This window comes from Plectropomus leopardus, chromosome 16 (genome assembly GCF_008729295.1).
Source record: "Plectropomus leopardus isolate mb chromosome 16, YSFRI_Pleo_2.0, whole genome shotgun sequence".
In the NCBI taxonomy this organism is placed as follows: Eukaryota; Metazoa; Chordata; class Actinopteri; order Perciformes; family Serranidae; genus Plectropomus; species Plectropomus leopardus.
Window position 1 is genome coordinate 8545949 of NC_056478.1, and position 21940 is coordinate 8567888.

The following is a 21940-nucleotide window of genomic DNA, read 5'->3' on the forward strand; positions in this document are numbered from 1 at the left end:
TTACTAAATGAAAATGTTTCATTTTAATGTTTATTTTACCTCTAGTTATTTTTACAATAAAAATAACTTTTGACTTAAAAAGAAAAATAGAAAAAAACAGAAACAGTTAATTTTCCCTAATTAAGCCAAATAAATTAAACATGTTCAAGTAGCACATTTATCCAAATTCTGCATTTTAGGTTCTCTTTTTAGGTTTACTTGAGTATTTCTACTTTATATTTCACTCCACTTATTCATTCATCAGATGTTACTAATTACCTTTCTTATTTGACATACAAATAATTGAATTATAGACTTAAATGCATTGCTATAGACTTAACTGTATATAAGGCAGTTAGCTGTGAGCCAACCACAGGGGCGCAGCGTTGGGGTGGCCTCTGGGGCTCCAGCCCTGAATGTTTTCCCAAAAACCCTAATTCTTTTAAATTTTTAAAAATACGTTCAACTTTGTGTCATTCAGATAGTAATATACGCTCATTTTGTTTTTCCTCCTATGCCATTCCTCCCAAAAATCGGATATAATTGAGTAAATGTTGTTCTTATGGCTTAATATTCAATTCAGATTTTGAAGACCAAATTTACTCTGCATTGTTGTGGATCTTTGATTAGCAGTTATAGCAGCACAGATTACAAGAGAATAAATTCAAATGTGGCAATCTTGTTTTCCAGGCCTGAAAAAGTCATGAAACTTGTAAAAATCACTGAAAGTTTTCAAAAAGTTATGGAACTTTGTTTTTTGTAATAAAAGTCATTGTTGCAGTAGTATTCAGGGGAAAATCTTCCACGAAATTTAACATAACAATGAATTTTATGTAGCGCTAATATGTCAGAAGTAAGGGCTATACTATACTTTATATATATATAGTTTCAGCATCACCTGTGTTTATTGGAAGCAAATTGCATACTGTAACTGATCCAGTAACTGCTGCAGACACAGAAGTGCATGCTTTTCCAAAATTGAAATTTTATCATGAGACTTGAAAAGTCCTAGAAAAGTTTTAAAACTTAGACAATGACAATGTGTGGGCACCCTGAAAATAGGATGTAGGCTTTACAGAATGATCCCCCCCCCACAACTGTTTACTTTTCCCCAGATGGTGTGCAGATTGTAAGGAAATCTATTATTCAAATGGCTTGAAAAACAGTGCATGTAAAAGGGCTGTAAATGGGGAAAAAGGAGTTTAGTTTTGTTTTAATTTGTTAATTTTTTTAAAATGCTAATAGAATTTGTGCCATAACTACATGTACATTTTTGAATAAATCTTTTGAAAGACTGAACTTTGTATACAGATATTGTTGGACCTCTCTGGACCCCCCTCTCGACCCTTACAGACACAAAAAATCCTGTCCACTAGGATTCTTCTCTAAATGTAACTTGGGCCAAAGGTGCATGAGAAAGACATGATTAAAGAGATGAAGGGGGGAGAGGAACAGTCTCTCTCTGTTTCCCTTTTCCTCTGTATTCCCTCCTCATCCTCACCGTGATGTTTCAGCTGTTGCTCGAAGGAGAAAAAGGAGACCCTGACGAGAACGCAGCCGGTCAGGTGGCTTCTTCCATTCTCCGTCAGTGAACTGACACGGAGGAAGTCACGACGCGCGTATACTCCTACTTTCCATGAGTGCGTGCGTGCTGGCGCGCACTGACCGGCGCGACTCATGACTGGCGCGGCCAACGTTGCACGGCGCACGCACGCACAGACGTATAGGCTACGTGTCCGGGCACACACGCTCTCCTGTTCAGGCAAATTGTGGGTATTTGGAGCAGAAACTCGAGTAGACACAAGACTGGGAAATATTTGCCCTAATATCGCCAGAGCAGCTGGAGATGAAGGTGTGGCGCTCGCCTTACCTTTGCCAGAGTGAATAAACATTTTAACCATTTTTAAAATGATATTCTATATCAGTCATCGCGAAGGAAATGTGACTATCCAAGGTCATATTGTGTATATAGTATTCGTGTGCTAATCCGCTACAGTTTTTGTATATTATTAGATTGCGCATCTTTGATCATGCGCAGCCTGCACCCGACATGTGGAGATGATGAAATGCGTTTGGAAGCATGGAAACAGTGGATGATATTTCAGCCGGTGGCACAAGTATAACATATCACAATATTAAGGATGCCCTAGTTTCATTTTCCCTCGAATATAACAAATCAATAAAAATAGACCGGCGCACTCAGCTTTTAATAGCGTTGCTGGTGATGCGGTCACATGAGTCGATGTTTAATGGGTGAAACTTTTTTGAAGAGGACTTCAGAGCAACGCGCACTGCTGTATATCGGCCCATAGAGGACACACCTACCATGCTTTAATGATCGACCAATCACCCAAAGTCTCCGGCTGCTGCACACACACACAGCCACAGTATAGAGACGGAGACAGAGGTGGACGCGGTCTGTTAATGGAGAGGACTGACCTGCTTAGTGCGCAGTGACAGCGGAGTAAAACAGACAACGCAAATAGGCAGAATAAGTTTTGTGTGACGAGCGATCTCGCAGCGCGGTTTCACTGAACGTCATCCCGGTCCATGGATTCAAGTTGCACATAGGAGAAGGCTACAAGTTTCCAATGGACAGATATTTGGAGACGGCTGGCGCAACAAGCATGGGATTATTTTTGTAATGTGGATTCCATTGCAGGAAAATAAAGGTCTGTTGCGGAAAAATGTGAGACGTCTTGCCTCTTGGATTCTCGTTTTTCTGGATATTTTGAAAATCATTGGCAACAGTTGAGAAGTTATGCGCAAAGGATTTCTCCGACCACGGGACCAACATGGATCTGCCATTACGACCCCCTGCCCCTTATTTAGAGAAGTTTGAGCCGGTCCACTTGTGTTGTTGTTGTTGTTTGTACTTGTTGTAAACTTCATGTTTGAGGACAAATCGCCACATTGGCCTGTTGGATTTTAAAACGTCGCCTGCCTTTTTGGATTGGATTGCCAACACAATGAACTTTATTGACAGTTTGACACTATTATTTTTGACGCTGTCAGCTGTCAAGGTGAGTCATGTGTTTCAGACTGGACAAAAAGAGCACAAAACACCAACCGACCTCTATTTGCGTAATGTAGCGCACTGGTCATTAATGTGTAGCTTGTCCTTGTCTTTCCTCTGGCTAGGTCATCGCTCGTGTTTAAACAAGCTGAAATGTTTAGTGGCTTTGGGGAGATTTAAACAGCCATTACGCAAAGCCGACACTATATACACCAAGCCCACACACTCGTGGGTGGTGCGCCTTTTTGTCTTGCAAATGTGATGATTTTAAAAAATAATGTTGTGAAGTTTGACGGTGGTGTGATTTCAGGCCTGCTCTAAAACCACCTTGGAGATATTATTACGCTTTAAAGGCGCAGTGGCTCCATTTGGAATTAGGACGCGAGCAGGTTCACTCCTGACGCTGCTCTCCAGCCTCAACAAGGAGCAAATTTCACACTCACATTTTTAGTTTGGAGAACAAAACAAGCGTTACTTCACAGATTATTCAAGATAGCGCGAGAATTTTAATGGCTGTATGAGAGCGCACCGTAAATCGGTTTCCATATAATCATTAATCAAGTGCAGTGCCTCCAAGGGAGGCTTTGAGCAAAGGTTTCCTATAGTGGAAAAAAATAGCACCACTTCAATGGGAGGCTGCAATTTTTCCAGCAACATGATTGGACTTAGAGGATTATTTGCCACCTCAAAGAAAGCAGTTTTCTCTTGAGCATCTCACCCAAAGTTAATGAAACACCTCTCTCCTCCAGACTCCAGTAAAGTGTTTATTCATCTAACTGGTTGATTTAATGACAGCTAAGCCCTCCCAGTCAACGCTGAATAGTATCAGGATGCTGTCTCAACTGCTCATTACCAGTCGGCCTATCATCGGTTTAGGGACCGGTGTTCGCAGCTTGACACCCTGCCATTATTAATACAGTATGTAGTGTTTTGGAGGGGTCTCCCAGCCCACAAGGTTGGACCCTCACGCCACCAGAAAGGGGGAGGAGACTGCGACACCCTCTCACGCAGACCCTCTTTTTTTTAACTTTTCATTAAGGAGAAAAAAACTTTCACTGAGGACAAGTCGGTGCTGCAGAGCCGGGTCTCACGCAATATTGGCGTGATGTTGCGCGAGTGGCGCGCGCTTCTATTTGAGAGAAAGAGAGAGAAGGAGGTCGCGCGCGGTTGTGCGCAGGCGACAGAAAGTTGTGCGTAATGCGCGCACGGATGGAAAGTTGCCAATAATCCTTTGTGGTCCGACTGGTGTGATGACAGGCTGCCCCCCTGTGAGGGAAAGTAGCAGGCTGAAATTCTTACCGGTTTTAATGGCGATAGTTATTAATCCGCGTTGCCAAGAGGCGGCGGAGGCACACATGAGAGGTCTGGTAACTGAAACAAAAACACGACTAATTTAACAGTTTAATGAGTTTTGTCACGTAGCTGATGTCGTGATTTAGGTCAGCCTGTTTGACAGGTTGTGGTCAGACGTTCGGCCATATAAATAAAGCTTTATACACCACATATAGCAGACTATATAAACATGAAGTGCAGGTAACTTCATTAAAAAGGTCTATGCTTTATTTTATAATATTCAAGTATTTTGGCTGAACTTTAATTAACATTTCATGAACATAAACCCACATGTAGTGTAGAATCAGATCTTAAAAACTGTATTGATATATTTTTTTCAGTGCTTCTCTATAACATAGTATGGAAATTTGCCTGTCACTGCCCCCTATATTGTGCATAGTCCAAGATAAAATGCATTATGTGGTTTTCAGACATGTCAAAATGTAAATATATTCTTTGCGCAACTGTGTGGATAAGTAAAGGGCAGCATTTTCTGAGCTCTTGCACAACCTACTGTCGCTAACAGCTTGCTCTTTTCCCCTCCTTGCAGAGCGCCCACATACCGAAGGAAACAGAAAGAGGTCCACATGACGGTAGGTGTCCCACAGGGCACCGTGGGAATACAGCCTGCTATGGGCTCCCTGGCTGGCACACAGCCAAATAGGAAAAGGACTGGTTTGAGGTTCACCTTGACATTAAAGGGAAGTTATCGCCTCCTGGTGGACAACTGCATAGCTTGACCCAGGCCAGATTTGTCCCAGCTCCCCTGAACTCCCCCTTTTAGTAAATGAGGGCACCCTTAAATCTCAACTCTTTGACGTTTTCATCCCGGGCGTGCATTCCTTCTTGTTTGAGGTTAAGCTGGGGAAATGTTATGGTGACCAGACTCTTTTATAGAATGGAATTTCACCCTCTTGGCCCACAATTTCATTTTTGCACAATCCCAGTCATTGCCCAATCTAATTTGGACAATCAGAAGCTGAACTTCATGATATTGTTCAGGCTCAGTATATTTAGCTTGGCTCTCCAGAGGGCTGTCAGGCCCGGGGGTTGTTTTAGGCTCTGAGCGATTTTTTGGAGGTGTTGTCTGTCTGTGTGCTAATATCTTTCTCAAGAGCAGAACTCCTGCAAAGACAGAGAGAGAGAGGGGGGAGTAGACTGAAGGTGAAAAACTGTAAGGGGGGGAGAGGTGAAGCTTTAGGAATGGGGTGAGAAAAGTGGATGAGATATAAAAGAAGAAATTACCCCCCCCCCCCCCCCCCCCCCCCCCCCCCCCCCAGATTAGCAAGAAAGTAGTAAAAAAAAAAAAAAAAAAAAAAAAGGTACAAGAAAATTACATTAGAATTAGTAAAAAAAAAAAAGAAAAAGAAAGTTAAAAAAAAAAAAAAGGGGGGGGGTAACCCAGAAAAAATTGCCTCTAAAAATTATAATAATAATTTTAAAAATAATTAAAAATATGTACTTATGATAATTGTAAATATAGTTTTTCCCTGTTTTTTTTTTCTCTCTGAGATTCCCCCCTAGGGTTAAGTGAAAATAACATTAGGTGAATCTCTATAAATCAAATGGTTCTCAATGGACTCAGAAAGTGAAACGTGTGTGTGCATGTATGTGATTCATCTTGTCTCCATTGTGAGTCTGCCAGTGTTTTTAATTCTCCGTTTAGGTGTGTGTTATTGTTACTGCTCTAGAATTCAAGAGCCTTGTGGTTTAGACTAAAGCACCGCTGCCATTTTATAACCCTTGTGCACTGTGACTGTGTCTTCCAGTGATCCCTTTAATGGAGGTATACAACAAGAGTTTGTGTAAGCCTCGGGAGCTGCTGGTGGAGATTCTGCAGGAGTATCCAGAGGAGGTGGAGCACATCTTCATCCCGTCCTGTGTGGTGTTGACGCGCTGCGCCGGCTGCTGCAACGATGAGATGCTGCAGTGCATGCCAACATCCAGCTATAACATTACAATGGAGGTCAGCAGCATTACTTACATCAGCTTTTTATTTGTGCAGTGGGGTTCATGGGTGGGAGTAGTAGGGCCCTTTTTGCTGTTTCTTTTAAAATGACGTGTTGTTGTGATTTGTGTGCGCCCTAAATGGACAGATTGACACTTTATTTTTGCCCATATGTCACAGCAGAGGGGCACATGGGCTCCTCAAGTGTCCCACTGATCAGCACAGAGCCCTCCAAGTGCCCTTCTGGTTGGCACAAGTGTTCTTCTGGTCAATCCAAGTGTCCTTGCTGTTTGCTCAAAGGTTACTCAGGTGTGACCTTTGGGCAAACATCAACCTTAGACTTATCCTTTTTAATTTATACCCCCTGCTTTTCAAGTTTTGGTGTGAGAGTCTGAGGACAGAGGGATGTTGTATGCTGCAAAGCCCTCTGAGGCAAATTTTGATTTGTGATAATAGGCTTAATAAATAAAATTGACTAGGCTTGACTAATGACCAATCCAGCTCCAAAAAATAGAAAATCTATTTGGGGCAGCAGATGTTTTAATCATGGCAGGCTGCCACAATTAAATGATTGTGTGGGAAACTTTGTAGTATAACAAGTTTGTTTTAGTCTCATGCCCTTTCGACTTTAGCTGTTTTTTTTTTTGTTTGTTTTGTCACTTTGATTCCCCCTTTCGTGCCATTAAACTGCCAATCAGAGTGATTTTATTCACCGATGGGCTCTGCCAGCTCTGATGCTGCTTCAACATAAATCTGCTGAAAAAGCTGAAAGTGGCCAACTAGTGCCAACAGTGCAGGACACACTGCAAGATCTTGGGCGACAGACGCTCACAGACGGCCGACCATCAGCCTGGTGTGTCAGGGCCTTTACCCGTCTACCTTTGTCCGTCTATTTTTTGAGTGCTATGACTGAAACTCTGAAAGCAAGAAGTTTAGGAATTCTGTAGATTGATGTTTATTTAATTCAAATCTGTGGTAATTATTCTTTCTTCTTTTTTGACAGATTAAAAGAATAAAACCCCAAAGGCAACAAAATGATATTTTCATGAGTTTTACAGAACACAGCGCATGTGAGTGTAGGTAAGAAAACCCCCAAACACACACACACACACACACACACACACACACACACACACACAAAAAAAAAAATAAAACAATTAATGCTACACATTTGTGTGGCAGAGCAGAGGTCGACCAAACACGTCATGTAAAGTTATGGTCCGCTGTTTGCCTCTGACACATTTAACAGATGCATATCAGGTGGATTCGTATCTTATCTCTGCTTCTCTAACTTGGCTGATCTTAAACAGACCCAAGCGGGTTTAAGCACATCCCGGCACACATCCTCCATGCTGCTTCAGTTTATCCTCATTCCATCACATTGCTCAAGTAAAGGAGATACATTTGTGTGAGTGCAGTGCTGCCTAATCCTTTGTTTTCCGCCTGTGGCATGTGGAGGTCACTCCTTGGACCACATAGGTGTGATAGCGTTAGTTATTGATCTCTGAGATAAGTACTGTGTGTCCCTTTAGTGGCCTCTAGTCACAGTAAGGTGATTTCTTCTGCTTAGACTGGAGGTACAGTCATTTATATACTTTATGGATCAGTTTGTTATTCAGTCTTTAGTTTTGATGGGCAGCTAATATAATCTATTGTAACTTGTAAAAAAAAAAATAAAAAAAGATAAGGGTTGCAACTAATGCAGGATTAGTGACATGTTCTTGTGATGGTATTAAAAGGTAATACCAGTATTTTTCAACCTGGACTCTATTATTTAGTGTTTTTGTATCTAAGTGACTAACAGGAACAACCGTTTTGAAAGTGGTGCAGTATTGAGCAACAGGGCTGCAGCCAACAATTGCAAAACAAGCTGCAATGTTACCACTGTAGCAATGTACATCCTCAATATACTTCCGCTGAAAGTGTTTGTTTTTGTCAATGACAAGCTCAGATTATTATTCTAATTGTCTGACAACATTATGAATGATCCCTACAGAGATAGACCTTTTTGTTTAATAGTAAGATTTTACCCAAAAAGCCTCAAAATCACCATTGCCAAACACACCAGGGTCCATTTAAATAAAAAGTAATTTTACCATTGTAAAACACATTTTATTCAAAGCTGACAGAAACAAAATAAAACTCACAAAAACTGTCTTTGTTCATCTTTCCACTGTTCTGACAACAACTCTGATTCGGTTAAAATAAACCCTCAGTTCACTCAGATAGATGTGAAAATATGCCGGCTCTTTACATGCTAAGATTAATGTTTATTTAAATGGACTCTGGTGATTTTGGTTATGGCAATTTTAGGGCTGTTTCTGGTTAAAGAAAATGGATCTCACTTTTTTTATTAAAAAGGTTGATCTCTGCAGTGATCTTTTCCATAATATCTTGACACTTAGAATAAAAATCTGAGCCCATCAGTGGCAAAAACAAGCACTTTGAGAGGACATACTTTAGCAGTGCATGATTTCACAAAGTGCTTACATTGCAGCCTGTGTTACAGCAGTATTGCTCAATACTGAACCAATTTCAAAAACTGTGGTCCCCATTAGCCAATTAGACAGAAAACACTGGAAAATAGGGTCCCGGCTGACAAATACGGAAGTTACCCTCCAATCTGTCACAACAGAATCCGATGCCTCCCAAAAATGAGACAAGGAAAAAGAAAGCATTTCATCCTCATATCATTTTCTAGAAATGATAATGTCACCATCTGGATCAATCATTAACTAATATGTCACGTTTTCCTGCTCTTTGGCCTCTGTTGAAGGATGTAGTGGTGTGATGCATCGCTTCCCAATCTTTTGTGAAATCTGATTATGATTGGCTGAGATTTGTGCTGTGAGACATGAATTAGTAAACTGCTACACAGCAACACAGAAAGAGGACATCCATCATCCTCCCACGTTAAATTATGGGAAATCTAAAAAGCAAACAAACATTGCTGGGAGGACTATTGGCCGAGGACCAAGCTTTCTCTTTTTTGGGCTATCAGATCTGGAATATGCTTGTGTTTTCTTTAGTGAAGCAGCAGCAGTGTGTCTGGAGGGCCCCTGGCTATGAAACGGTGTCGGTCTAAACTTACTACTGTCTGTGATGACACAATATTTGACTATAAAACCATTTAGATGTAGCTATAAACTTTTAGCACCTCCATAAAGTCTTAGAGGCGTGATCAATGTATTTGGTGGCTCTATAAAATGTTTGACTTCACTGTTTTGCTCTGGGAATGGCATACAGTCAATTTGGCTGTAGATAATCAAGTCACTGCCAAAATATTTCTGTCAGAAAAACAAATAGTATGCAACATGATTTACAACCACTGGTGTAAAGTAAATGAACTGGTGAAATTTTGGGGCACTGGTGTTATTTCCTGTCCATGTTTGTACTAAAAACATTATAACTTTATATAGCTCCAAAACAGTTAAGAGTGAGGTTGTTGAGATGAGGCTAATGAGATAAAACTACAAACAGTAAAGATGGACTACATCCTGCATATTTCCAGTGAATGCTTCATGCACAGGATGGCTATTTGAATCCACAGCGAGAATGGTGGCCACATAAAATTAAATCTACTATAAGAGTATCAATAGCGATTGTACCGTTTCGGTACTGCTTGCAGTGAATCAAATATCAAATTTAACGTTCTTTAAACAGTCATCCTGCCTATTAAGTATTTTTGAGGCTTGAGTCGTTTAATTGTTAAAGCTGCAATACTTTTATTCAAACTATAATCGAATTTAAGCCTGAATCTTTTTGTTTAACCAGAAACAACCGAAACTCCATTTAAATAAACATCATTTTTTTCATTTTAAAACAGACTTCATTCAAGGTTGACTGAAACAAAATACAACTGCCAATACCATCTTGGTTTGTCTTTCCTCTGTTCAAAACAGTTGCTTTCTTTGGTTGGATAGAAGTAATCCCATAACTCACCTAGTTGGATGTGAAAATATGCTGACTCTATATAAGCTAAAATCACTGTTTTTTTCAGTGGAGTTTCTGGTTTAAAAAAAGGATCTTAGTCTTTAACAAAAAGGTCATTTTTTTGTAGGGATCCTTATCTTAATGTTTTCAGACAATTAGAATAACAAGCTGATCCTGTCAGTGACAAAAAAGAAGCATTTGATGGTACGAAGGTCTGTCGCTCAGTACTGGACCAATTTGAAAAGCTGTTGTTCCCATTAGTCACTAAAACACAAAACACTGTAAATATGGTCCAAGTTTGAAAATTCCAAGTAAAAGTAATCTTCTGTCACCTCTCCATATACTTAAACATATGCATGCAATCTACAGCATGCAGTATGTATAAGCCAACAGGTTTGAGTCATCCTCTGATGATGTACATATATGCACACATACATGTACCGTCATGCTTTATTGAGCTTGCTCGTGTAAATCATTGTAGCAGTATTTCAAATAGAAACTTGGCTGTGCCTCCATGACCTTTTTGAATGAAACACTGTTTCCTAACACTTTTGGCTAACATTTGTCTCCAGAGTCTGCCAGCAAATTTATTGCTCCACATTGTGTTATCGCAAGTGTCGTCACATGGGCGAGAAGTGAAATGAACCTGACAGCCTGCTATTGTAGTCCTGTTTGTATGTGTGTGTATCCGTCGGTGAACACACCCCTTTGTGTGCCTGTCTGTGAGAGTGTGTGTACACTGCATTATTTCCTAACAAATCTGTTTCATTTACTGAACGATTGAAAGTGAAAGATCTTTTTTAATCAGAGTTTCTGGTAAAAGGCGATGACGTATTGCAATGAAATAAAATGATGCGAGCCCACCCGTGCTGATAATGAGCCTCAGATCTCTGATGATTTTTGATAAGTATCTGTTTACTGGGAAACAACAGCGTGCTGTGATCTAATGTCGTGTTGTTTTGTTCCTGCCTTTCAGGTTAAAGAAAGAAGTGAAAGAACAGAAAGAAAAGTGAGTACAGAACTCTTTCTGCATGGAAATTGAGGGGTTTTTTTTTTAGGGGGAAACAATGGCAACTTGAGATTTGATCTTTTTTCTGTTCTGCTCTGCACACAAACTCTCAGTCGTCTGTAACTCTCGACCTTCCCGACATTATCCCATGTGCTCTGTCTCACTTAACTCTGTAATTTTCTCACTCCATTTTCCTCACAGACACACCCAAAACACTCCATAATATTTAATCAAAAGACAAGATACTATATGAGATCATGTCATGCTGAGGTTAGCATGCAGTTCTCATAAAACACGGGGAATACCAGCCAAATCCGCTCAAGTGAATGAGTGACACTTGATGAGGTCGTTGCCCTCTCAGTACTCGTCCTTTACACCTTTCCTCTCTTTTCTATCTCATCTTTACATTCCTCTCATCTCTTCTTTATTGTTTGCATCCCACTTAACTCCTCTTACTGGTTGCTCTGATATAGATAACACTGTTTTTGAAGAGCGGTTAAACTTTTGTGTTTATGGTCCTTGCTTAAGTGTTCTTCCCTTCATAGGTAACATAAGTGAGTGTGCAAAGGGTCATTTAAACCCTTAAATTCTCCTTCTGTGAAGAGTCGATAATATCTTTACATTGCAGGGTGGTTGTATTTTGGTTTTATGTAAGGTCATCTGTCACACAGATAAAGGCTAGTTTTGAGACCTCCTCTTTGACCTTGTCGTAACTGTTTATGAGTGGCGTGCGTCTACAAAGTGATGTTCTTAGGGTCGTTCAACTTCAGTTTCTGATGCTTTCATACTTTTAGCGTCGGCCGCTGACCTCTCAGTAGGGGCAGGTCACCGGAGGTCTGTTGGGGTGAGTCATCCTGCAGAGGTTGTGAAACTTGTTAACTGTCGACGTCAACAGAGACACTGGACCTGATGTGGGAACAAGTAAAAGAGGAAATTCTTACATTTACGGCACATCAGGCTCATCCTGTTCTGTGGAATGAACAGCGTCTTATTTGTCATCAGGTACCCAGCTGCTTCTGAGCTACAGCAGCACCTTTGGATGGATTGTCATGAAATTTGAATCACATACATGGTGTGCAGAGGCTGAACTGTAATAGCCGATCCCCTGACCTCTCATGTAGCTTCATCATTACATCAAAACTCCTTTGGTTCATGACTGAATACTTGCACAACTACTGACATTCCCATCCGCCCCAGCTGCGCTTTGTGTTTAATGCTAATAAGCAAATGTTAGCTTGCTAACACTCTAAGCTATGATGGTGAACATACCTGCTCAACATCAACAGGTTAGCATTGTGAATAGTTACTCTGCTGATGTTAGTATTTAGCTCATAGCACCTTTGTGCCCAAGTACACATCATGGAAACGTCAATTTTCACAAAAGTCTTGCATAAGGTAGTATTTCAGGGGATTTGAAAAGGCTATATTCTGCAAAACTGCAAAAGAAACACTTTTTTCACTTTTATAGGTCACATGATGTGCAACAAAGAGTCACTACAAGAGGTGTTATTGCATCGCATAACTCTTGAAAAGTTGAGCGGATCATCCAAAAGTTTTGAATCCACAATTCCTCTATGAAATCGTGGACTATCACCTCACAGAAATCTCACGTATAAGGGGCTTGCCTTTCCATTACTGCTCACAAGACATGCCTATGTCACCTTTGATTGGAAATAATGACGGCTAGTGCGGTGGCTGCAATATAAATAAACCTGCTAATGTTTTGAACATCCATCGCCATGCTTCTTGGAATATTATTGTGAGAGGAGAATTTGCACATCACAAGAGAAGTGACATAATATCTTTTAATGGAAACGCAGTCATCTCGCAATAGTTTTTTATTGACATTTCTAAAATATCGTGCAAATCTGTAATGGAAACCTGCCTAGTGGCCCAAAAATACTCCAATTCACAAAGATCAGCACTAATAGCCACACGCAGTTACAGTGATATTGTTAGCATCTCGAGAGAATTAGTGGTAACTAAAGCACACTAATAGAATGGGATATTAAATCTCACATTTAAATCTCTTTCCTGAAGTTTTAAGAATGCATCTGGATCTTGTTGGTTTTTTTTGCTCTGTCATTGTTCTGCCTGCTATGTTCTTGGCACAAAGGCAACGTATATAAACTTTGTCACATGGATAATTACAGTCAGACAAAAAAAGATCAAATTGCATTCACAAGCAAACCTTCATCGGCTTGTGTGCTGTAATATCATCAGCCCAGTATCTTCTTCAGTTGGACCCTGAGACGGGGCAGATAGCGGTTGCAAGTGATGCACAATTCTTGGTGCTAGCAGCGGCTGCAGTCCATTCTTTGTGAATTTGCTCACCAGTTTTCTTTTTTCTAACCCATCCAGTATCGGGTTCTGTTTGCCCGCGGCAAAACCAACATGTAAATCCAATATTAACACAGACTGAGCCAGATACTTCCATGACCCGTGCAGCAAACTCCATGTACGTTCCAGAAGAAATAAAAGACTAGAGCGGCTCAGTCCGTGGCAATATTGGATTTTAACATTCACTTTTACTGAAAAAACATGTTATCATTGGAGGCAGAAAACGGACATCTATGAGATCAGGAAATAACTCTGAAGATGCAACCTGCTGTTAGATAACAAGTAAGAAAAAAAAGTTGTGTTTTGACGGATCTCTAAGGTTTCCAAAGTGAACCCTATATGTGACTGGATTAAGAGAATTAAGACTGGGGCAGAAACCAATTATGGCGAGGTTAAAAGAGTTTGTTTTACCATTCCAAAGTTTTTCTGATGTAAAAAAATATGGAAATATATGATTGAATGTCCACAGAGAAATGCAACGTCTCTATCTGAGTATTTGAGAAGTTTTCTGTGTACTTGTATACATCTTGGACAGCAAAAGCTTGTGCAGCCCAGCTTGTTGTTGAACACGCATCCTGATATTTTAATCCAGCCTGCACCTGTGAAACTCCAGGTGTATGCTTTACAGGCTCGTTCTTATTGTGCTGTGGTCTGAAACACGTTGAATCAGCCATAAAGAGTTGACCCAGATAGGTTGAAAGATGTACTTTTGGTTAAGTCTAAGTTCATTGTCCTCAATCCATCTGGGGAAATCTCAGAACAGCCAGCCGAGCCAAAACTCCAACTATTGATCTATTAAACAGCCTGCAAAGCCATTGTGCTGATTTAGAAAAAATGATTTTTTTTAACCCAAGGTAGACAATAAACCAGGTTTTTACAAGGAACATTTGATATTTATCACATTCACAACCTACATATGTGGAAACCACCTACAGTAAGCTACGTTACTGTGTCTTTCTTTAACCCTTTGGACCCAGAGCAAATTGGCGAGGTGAAGTGATTGAAAAATTAACAAAAAGTTAAAAAAAGTATGAGAAAATCACCTGAAAAACAATCAATAAAATAAAATATGTTATGATGATTATAAACATAGTGGTAGTTACAATAATTTCCCTGTTTTTTGTTCTTTTTGTCTCTATAGACATTTTCCTTAACTTATGTCTTCTTTTTTTCAATATCTCCTTAAATCTGTTATCTTGCAATTTGTGGAATATTTTACAACGTTATTAATTGCCTTTTTTCCTCCATGCTTTTGAAAGAAATTGAACCAGTTTGCTCCAGGTTCAAATACTTGTAAAAGGTGTTTGAAAGCCGCACGAGAAAAGTGCCGCTCCATGTTTTAAAGGGTTAAAGCTTTAAAAATCAAGACACATATCACTGGTTGCCTCCTCACTTAAAAAAAATATTTTTTGTTGACTTTAACTGTTCAACAAAGTATCAGGTGGTTGTTTTTTTCGTGCATCCCTCACTCAAACACCTGGGTAATTTTAGGTGTATCATAACTACCTTTCTCATTATATGATATTATCTGAAACAAGCCAATCAGTAACTAGAATCAAATTAAACAATATCCTGTTTTAAATGACTGATTGCTATTTAATTTATAGAAAAAAATTGCCTTTAATCCGTATTGGTTTTAAGAATCTTAAATTTCTTGACACATCAGTCCATCTCTCTCTCCTCAGTCTCTCAGGCATTTCTCTGCCTTGTCCTCTTTCTCTTCCAGAAAACCCCGGAAAGGCAAGGGTAAAGGCCAAAAGAGAAAACGAAAGAAAAACCGCGACAAAACAATTCACGATGCGTATGTCAGCTCCGCCTTCTCCACCTACCTGCACCTGAGTGTTGCGCTTCTCATAATTAAGCTCATTTGGGAGGAGCTCATTTGCCCCTTTTAATTTCGCAGCCACATCAGTTGGCATGTTGCTTCTGTGTATTGTCCCTAACTCTGTCTCGTCAGAGCATCAGTGTCTAAGCTAACGCGTTTCGCTAACGTAGCTTAAGCAAAACTTTACATAACGGTGATAACTACAAAAGCACATTAGACTTACCATATCCTGCATCACGAAATATGAACCATAACCCATCTCCACCCGTCAAAATACCCATCTAATCTCCCCCCAACCTTCCCAGCCCCCTGTTTGCAAAAATACCTCTCTCTATGGGCCTCGATGGTTGGGATGAGATACAGTAGAGTTGCTCCTAACATCTTGTCCGATATCCAGGTTTCTGATTGATAATGGACACGTTTAAAAGAAGCTGGAATAAACAGATTGGCTGTTAGCTGTAACTCAAACCTTCTACTGAAACAAGATCACAGCACCGCCAGCATGGCTTTGCAGACCGGCTCATACTGTTCTGGTATCTATGCTTGGGATCACCAGGATTGTAATCACGGCCCTGTGTTCTGTGTTGAGTCTGTGGCGCTTTGCTGTGTCTCGTACCCGTCTTCTTTCCACTCTTTGTTCTTTTCATCTCCGCAAACAGGTTTTGCCATCGTTCTCATAATGCTGGTCCTTTTTATGTAATGTAAAGACATAAGTGATGGCTATCTAGTGCTTTTTTTTTCCCTTCTTTTCAGCAAAGTACTGTTTGTGTTTTTGTCTTTTTGTCTCTGAAACTATATAAAAGCACCCATATTTTATCAAAAAATAATATATAGATGATCTCATGTTTCTTCATACTGTGAAAGAATACATGTCTGTGTGTTCATTTGTAATTTGTACTTTGAGATGTAAATCTGAGCCTCTGTTTTGAATCTAATGTGTGGGAAACGTAGTTGGCAGTTTTTACTCAATAAAATTAAACCTTTCTTAACGGAGCACCAAGCAGACCCTTGAGTCTTCTTTATAAAGAGATTGCAAGAGTGAGAGCGAAATCTTTGACCCGCAGTTCAAAGGCAATACGTGTCGTTTTGTGTTGCATGAACCAGAGCCTTGCTCACTGCATGTCTATCACATAAAAGGTATTTGTGAGTGGTCCAATCAACGCGGGAGAGTTCGGGGGGCGTGAGGGGAGGGTAATTTTACTGCTTGAATATTTGCCTGCTCTGTGGGAACCTGTATGCAATACTACCCAACTGTCACATGCAGTACAACTTGTCTGGCAGCGGCTTTGAAGAGCAAACTGGGGCGTACGAAAAGCTTGACCTAAGGGCGACCTTTCTTATGGGCAGTTATGGTACACTGTGGTAATCATCCTCTCTCTCTCCCTCTTCCCTCCCATCTCTGTCTCTCTCTGTCTGTCCAGTGTCTGTGAGCCATGTTGTGAACACTGCTCGGAGAGGAGAAAGCGTTTGTTCGTGCAGGATCCAGCGACCTGCCGGTGCTCCTGCAAACACACAGACGAATACTGTAAAGAACGCCTGCTAGAGCTCAACGAGAGGACCTGCAAGTAAGTGCTGTCGGTTAATAAAGCATTAAGCAAAGTGAAAGCAGTACTTCCAGATTATGTCGCTAAAGGAAAAAAACAATTAAAACCACTTCATCATTTGTAAAAAATGCAAATTACTAAAACTTTGTGAACTTGGAGTCCATCACAAAGCGTTTGTCGTCCCCCATTATATCACTGCAGTTGCCTACAATAACAAAAACTGTCTCAAACAAATGTTTTTTGTGCATAACTCCATTTGGGATAGTTGAAAATAGCTCAAATCAAGCAATCTGATTGCTTTGCTTTCACACCACCAATAGGAACACTGAATTGACGTACTGTAAGCCGGCCAGCCGTTGGTTTAGCAAAGTCATTTTCCCTTTGAGTGAAAGTGAAAAATATATATTTCCATCATCGCCTGTGTGTTCAGTAAAGCCTGGACTTCACCGTTGATCCATTTATCCGTGTTTTATTTCTTTTTTTGTTACAATATGTTGTTTGCATTTTTGTTATTTGTTGTTTATGTGGTTAATGGGTTTTTAAAGATGGCGGTCGCCTGTGCTGTATCGGCTGTACTCGACCAATAAACGTACACATATGATGTTTGGACCTATCAGCGTACACTTACATCACTCATAGTTCATTTTGTTTGGGGAGAGTACCTACTCTGAAATAGAAGCTTAAAAAGTCCCTCAAAATGGCATTTCAGAAACTACGACCGCTTCAAGTTCTTGCAGTGTAGATGCAGCAAAAAGGATTTTGTGAACCTGTGAAAAAATGGTCCTCTGGCCTGGAAATGCATAATGAGTACAAATACGTGCTAGTGTAGTTCTCTAGGCGTTTTTGGATTGGAGGAACTTTTTCATAGTTTAAGAACTGCTCTTTTTGTTGTGTTTGCATTGCAAGAACTAAGGATGTTCGTGATTCCTAGAACACTGTCTGTAGGGACTTTTTTAGCTCCTATTTCAGAGTTGGTACACGAGCCAAAACAGCACCAGTAACCACCAATTTTAAAAACCCATTAGCCGTGTGAATGACAGACAACACAAAACACAAACAACAGCCTGTAATGAATAAAATGGAAGAAAAAAAACAAACAATGGACCAAAGGGGAATTCCTGGCTTTACTAAGCCTATATGCAACAATGGCAATGCCTTTTAGTGTCTTGTTACTACACCAACCGCGAGCCAACTTAGGCCACTTCAGCGTTGCTTTGGATGTGCAAATACAAAAGGTACTGAAGGTATGTAGTTCTCAGGGGAGTCCCCAGAGAGCAATTCTTCTCGGGGAGTCCCCACACAGCCTGTTCTCACTCCCAGGGTGTTTAAAAACTCGGGGCAGTGGTCCTCTACGTCAGCAGCCCCCTGCGTCAAATTAAAACATGCAGTGCGGCCTCTAGTGTCTATATGAGACACACAAGGCTTTCAGCCAACTCCAATGTAAACCCAAATGCACCATTATTAGAGATTACAAACAAGAGATGTAGCATAAAGTGTAAGAAAGTTCACTGAAGGTGGGTGGGAGGGGAGTTAGATGAGTCTAACAAGCACAGGACTTTGACCCAGGTGATCGACGTTTGTGTCCCGTGTGAAACTAAAAGTCACCGTTGAGTTATTTTGTCACATTAGTTGACTGACGGGGTGAATTCCAGCCACAATCTTTTTCTTACCCTAACCAAGACGTTTTCCTACGTTCTTTCTTACTTATTTAAAATCGCAATTAATTACTGAATTTTAATAGTTAATTGTAGTATAATATATTCTCACCAATCTCACCACATCTCTTAATTTTGGTGAGTTATAATATATATATAGTAGTTTAATCACGTTTTAAATTCAGTTATTTTGCATTGCAAAATCGTTGTGAGGTCCATTTTGACAGTGTAGGGCAATACTTACCAGATTGTCTTGATAATGAAACAAATGGCAGCAAAAACAGCATGGGACTAGCATAAAGTGGGCACGTCCGTAAAAGGGAGACTCATGGGGACCCAGCAAACCCATTTTCATTCAGATATCTTGAGGTCAGTGTTCAAGGGACCCCTGTAAAATGACCATGTTGTTTTTCCATCGTTAAAATTTAGCCTAACTTTGGGGCGTTTTTTCGCCCCCTTCCTGAGAAGCTAGCTGACAGCTTCAAATCTCAGCCCAGGACAGCCTCTTGAAAGACAAGCAATTAACGCGATTAGAGAAAAAAGCGCGTTATGTGCAGATGGTAATTGTATTGCGATGAATGTGTTAATGTTGACAGTCCTAGTAAATAATCAACTTCGCTAACACATTCACCTTATCAACCTTAAGAGGTGATAATATATTAATGTTGTGTTCACAGCTTGTTTCCGCTGCCCCCAAGTGGCCAAAAAGTTATTGCAGCGATATGTGACCCAGTTACACAAGCTTACAGAGTACTGTGGCAGCTATCATGACTGTAACACCGTCACTTTGGCTCTAAATGTGTTTATGTCTGAGAGGGAGACCGAAGGACACACCTATCTACAGCCTGTTTTTTCCTGGTTCTAATAACTGTTTACTCTTTCCTTCTTGTTTAGATGTGACAAGCCGAGGAGATGAGAGAAGTGGCAGCACCAGATGTACAAGATGAAGGAAGAGATGTAGAGATAGAGATATTTCACAGCACAGCACTTTGACCTTTGAACCGTAAGCTCTTCTTTTCTGTGGAAAGCATTCCCCTTGGACTGACTGAGAGAGAACACTAAGAAAGACTGAACTGAAGTTTCCTCCCACTGTATATCTGTGTGTACATAGACCATGATAGAAAAAAAAAAAAAAAAAAACGAGTACAGAATTGTTATGCTGCTACAGAAACAAATAACCCATCATTTGACAAAAAGCAAATAGCCGCCATGTGGTTTTGCATTTCTAACGGGCTTGCGATGCAGGTGTAGTCATGTTGTCAATTCATTGTATGCAATTACTTCACTGGATATGAGTCTCTACTGTGGTTGTGTGTCAATCATGAAATTGCAAAACCTCTCAATCTAAGATATATTTAACTGCTAAAACAGCGGGTGAGGCTGAAGAGGACATGGGAGCGCACTCAAAAATGATGGATGGATTTTCGTCGGACAATGTCTGCTTTTACTTTTGGAGTAGAAGGCAGCAAGACGAACAGGACAGACGAATCTGTCTCTACATGATATCGCCTCCTTTCCTTTGAGGACATTGCAGGACTGACATGGACTAACACAAATTCATTGTTGTGATCAGCTTGCAGGAGAAGAGACTCCAGAGTGCCATATATTTTTAAAGGGATACTGGTTATCAATATAGCATCTAATGTTTTTGCTATGTCCTACATGAAAACCACTGAAAACATCCTATACTGTAGTTTGATTCCATTTGAAAAACTGTGCCTCACGAAATGTACTGAGAAATCTTTCGAGTGCTTTTTAAATTATTTTTTGTTTCCTTTTTTCTTCAGGAGAGGGGATTGTCAACGTAGTTTTGTTAGTTGTTGAACTCAATACAGAATCCATTGATTACATATCTTCTTCTCTGAACTTGTACAAACTTAATATCCCTGTATGCCATAGACCATTCTAGATAATTTATAATGTTATAGAGTATTTTCAGTATTCAGTCTTCTTCCCATATTTAATTTGGTCTATTTATATATGCAGTGTTATGTACCTGTGACTGTCCTATCTTCCCCCGTGTGGAATGTCACTGATGGCTAATCTCAGCATGGAGACTTTCTGTGCTTTTCTACGAAAAATACAAAAAAAACAACAAAAAAATCAAAAGTGATTTGTTAACATTCCCTAAATGGATCATTTGTACTTGTGTACTCATGACATCTCTGGATTTTTCAACGTGATCTCACAGAAATTCGTGAAATGACCACAACCTCTGAAAACCGCAATACATGGTGTCATTGGTGGGTTTAAGTACCAAAAGTGTGTGGTTTAGAAAAAGATTTTGTTTTGGGATAAAAAATAACTGCATTTATTACTATTGAGACAGCAGTTGGGTTAAGGCACCAAAACTATTAGGTTATGTGTAGGAAAGAAAAAGTTTTTTTCGGTTAAAATAACTAGGTTTGTTTCATACAGAAAGGCATGGTTGGATTTTTCTTGCTCTTTAATCCACCTATGGGGTCGTTACATTAACCACCACCTTTTGCATGACATCTTTGAACGAGGAATTAATGTGATCTCCACAACAAAGGACCCTATTGTACTTAACATTGGCACCATTTCCGTGGTGCACATAATTTTTACATAACATTACGTGCTGCCACCACCATGTAATGCGATGTTCAGAGTATGTGGTCATTTTGCACATTTCTGTGAGACCAAGTTGAATTTTTCAGCCCCTCTTATCTAAGGATGTGGGTGCTGTGTAGGATTTTAACATGTGTGTATCTGTGTGTTTGTGTACGTGTGTGTATGATTGTGTGTTCAGGTGCATTTACCGATGCGCACATCTGTGTTTAGGTGTTAGTAAGTTGTATTTAAGTATTTAAGTAGCGGGCCTGTGTTTTCCGTCCTGCAAGATGCAACTACAAATGAACTACTGCTAGCAGCTGAGCGTACACCACCACGACACCACCACCGTTTTAAATCTGAATAACGATCTGCATCCTTTCTGCCATCAGTCTTAGAGTCCTCATTATTAGTGCTCTTTGTCTCTTCTTCACTATTAACATGTTTTCTGTGTCTATGTAAAACAGTAAAGCATATTTATTTTCAGATTATATTGTTTTTATATAAAATAAGGAAAAGGTTGCTGTGTTGTGAATGCTGTGTTTAATTAGGCAACATGAGTTTTCCATGTTTTTGTGCGACAAGTTGATACTCACACGTCTAAGTAAGAATCCCTGCAGAATGTAATCTGGAAGAAAGCAGAACAGAGAAACGAGAAATTCCTGCACGCTTTTCATGACAAACAGACAGATATTCAGCCTTATGAATAAAATGGCACTTTGAAGCAGTGTGCAGTAACTTCATCTGTGAAATCTAACTGTAGACGACCACTTAGGAGCAAAGGAGGA

General features: G+C 40.1%; 1 protein-coding gene across 2 annotated transcripts; it reads left to right on the forward strand.

The window, feature by feature from the left end:
- Nucleotides 1-2296: 2296 nt before the first annotated feature.
- On the forward strand, nucleotides 2297-21646 carry vegfab (vascular endothelial growth factor Ab). Of its 2 annotated transcripts, XM_042504097.1 has the most exons (8): nucleotides 2297-3002; nucleotides 4878-4920; nucleotides 6097-6293; nucleotides 7279-7355; nucleotides 11185-11217; nucleotides 15284-15358; nucleotides 16804-16947; nucleotides 19476-21646. In XM_042504097.1, the coding sequence occupies exons 1-8, from the start codon at nucleotides 2949-2951 to the stop codon at nucleotides 19495-19497; spliced, it is 645 nt and encodes a 214-aa protein (XP_042360031.1). In that variant the 5' UTR covers nucleotides 2297-2948; the 3' UTR covers nucleotides 19498-21646. The 2 variants fall into 2 exon arrangements, with proteins under 2 accessions (XP_042360031.1, XP_042360032.1); XM_042504098.1 differs by lacking the exon at nucleotides 15284-15358 and having other exon boundaries at nucleotides 2304-3002.
- The last annotated feature ends 294 nt before the right edge of the window (nucleotides 21647-21940 follow it).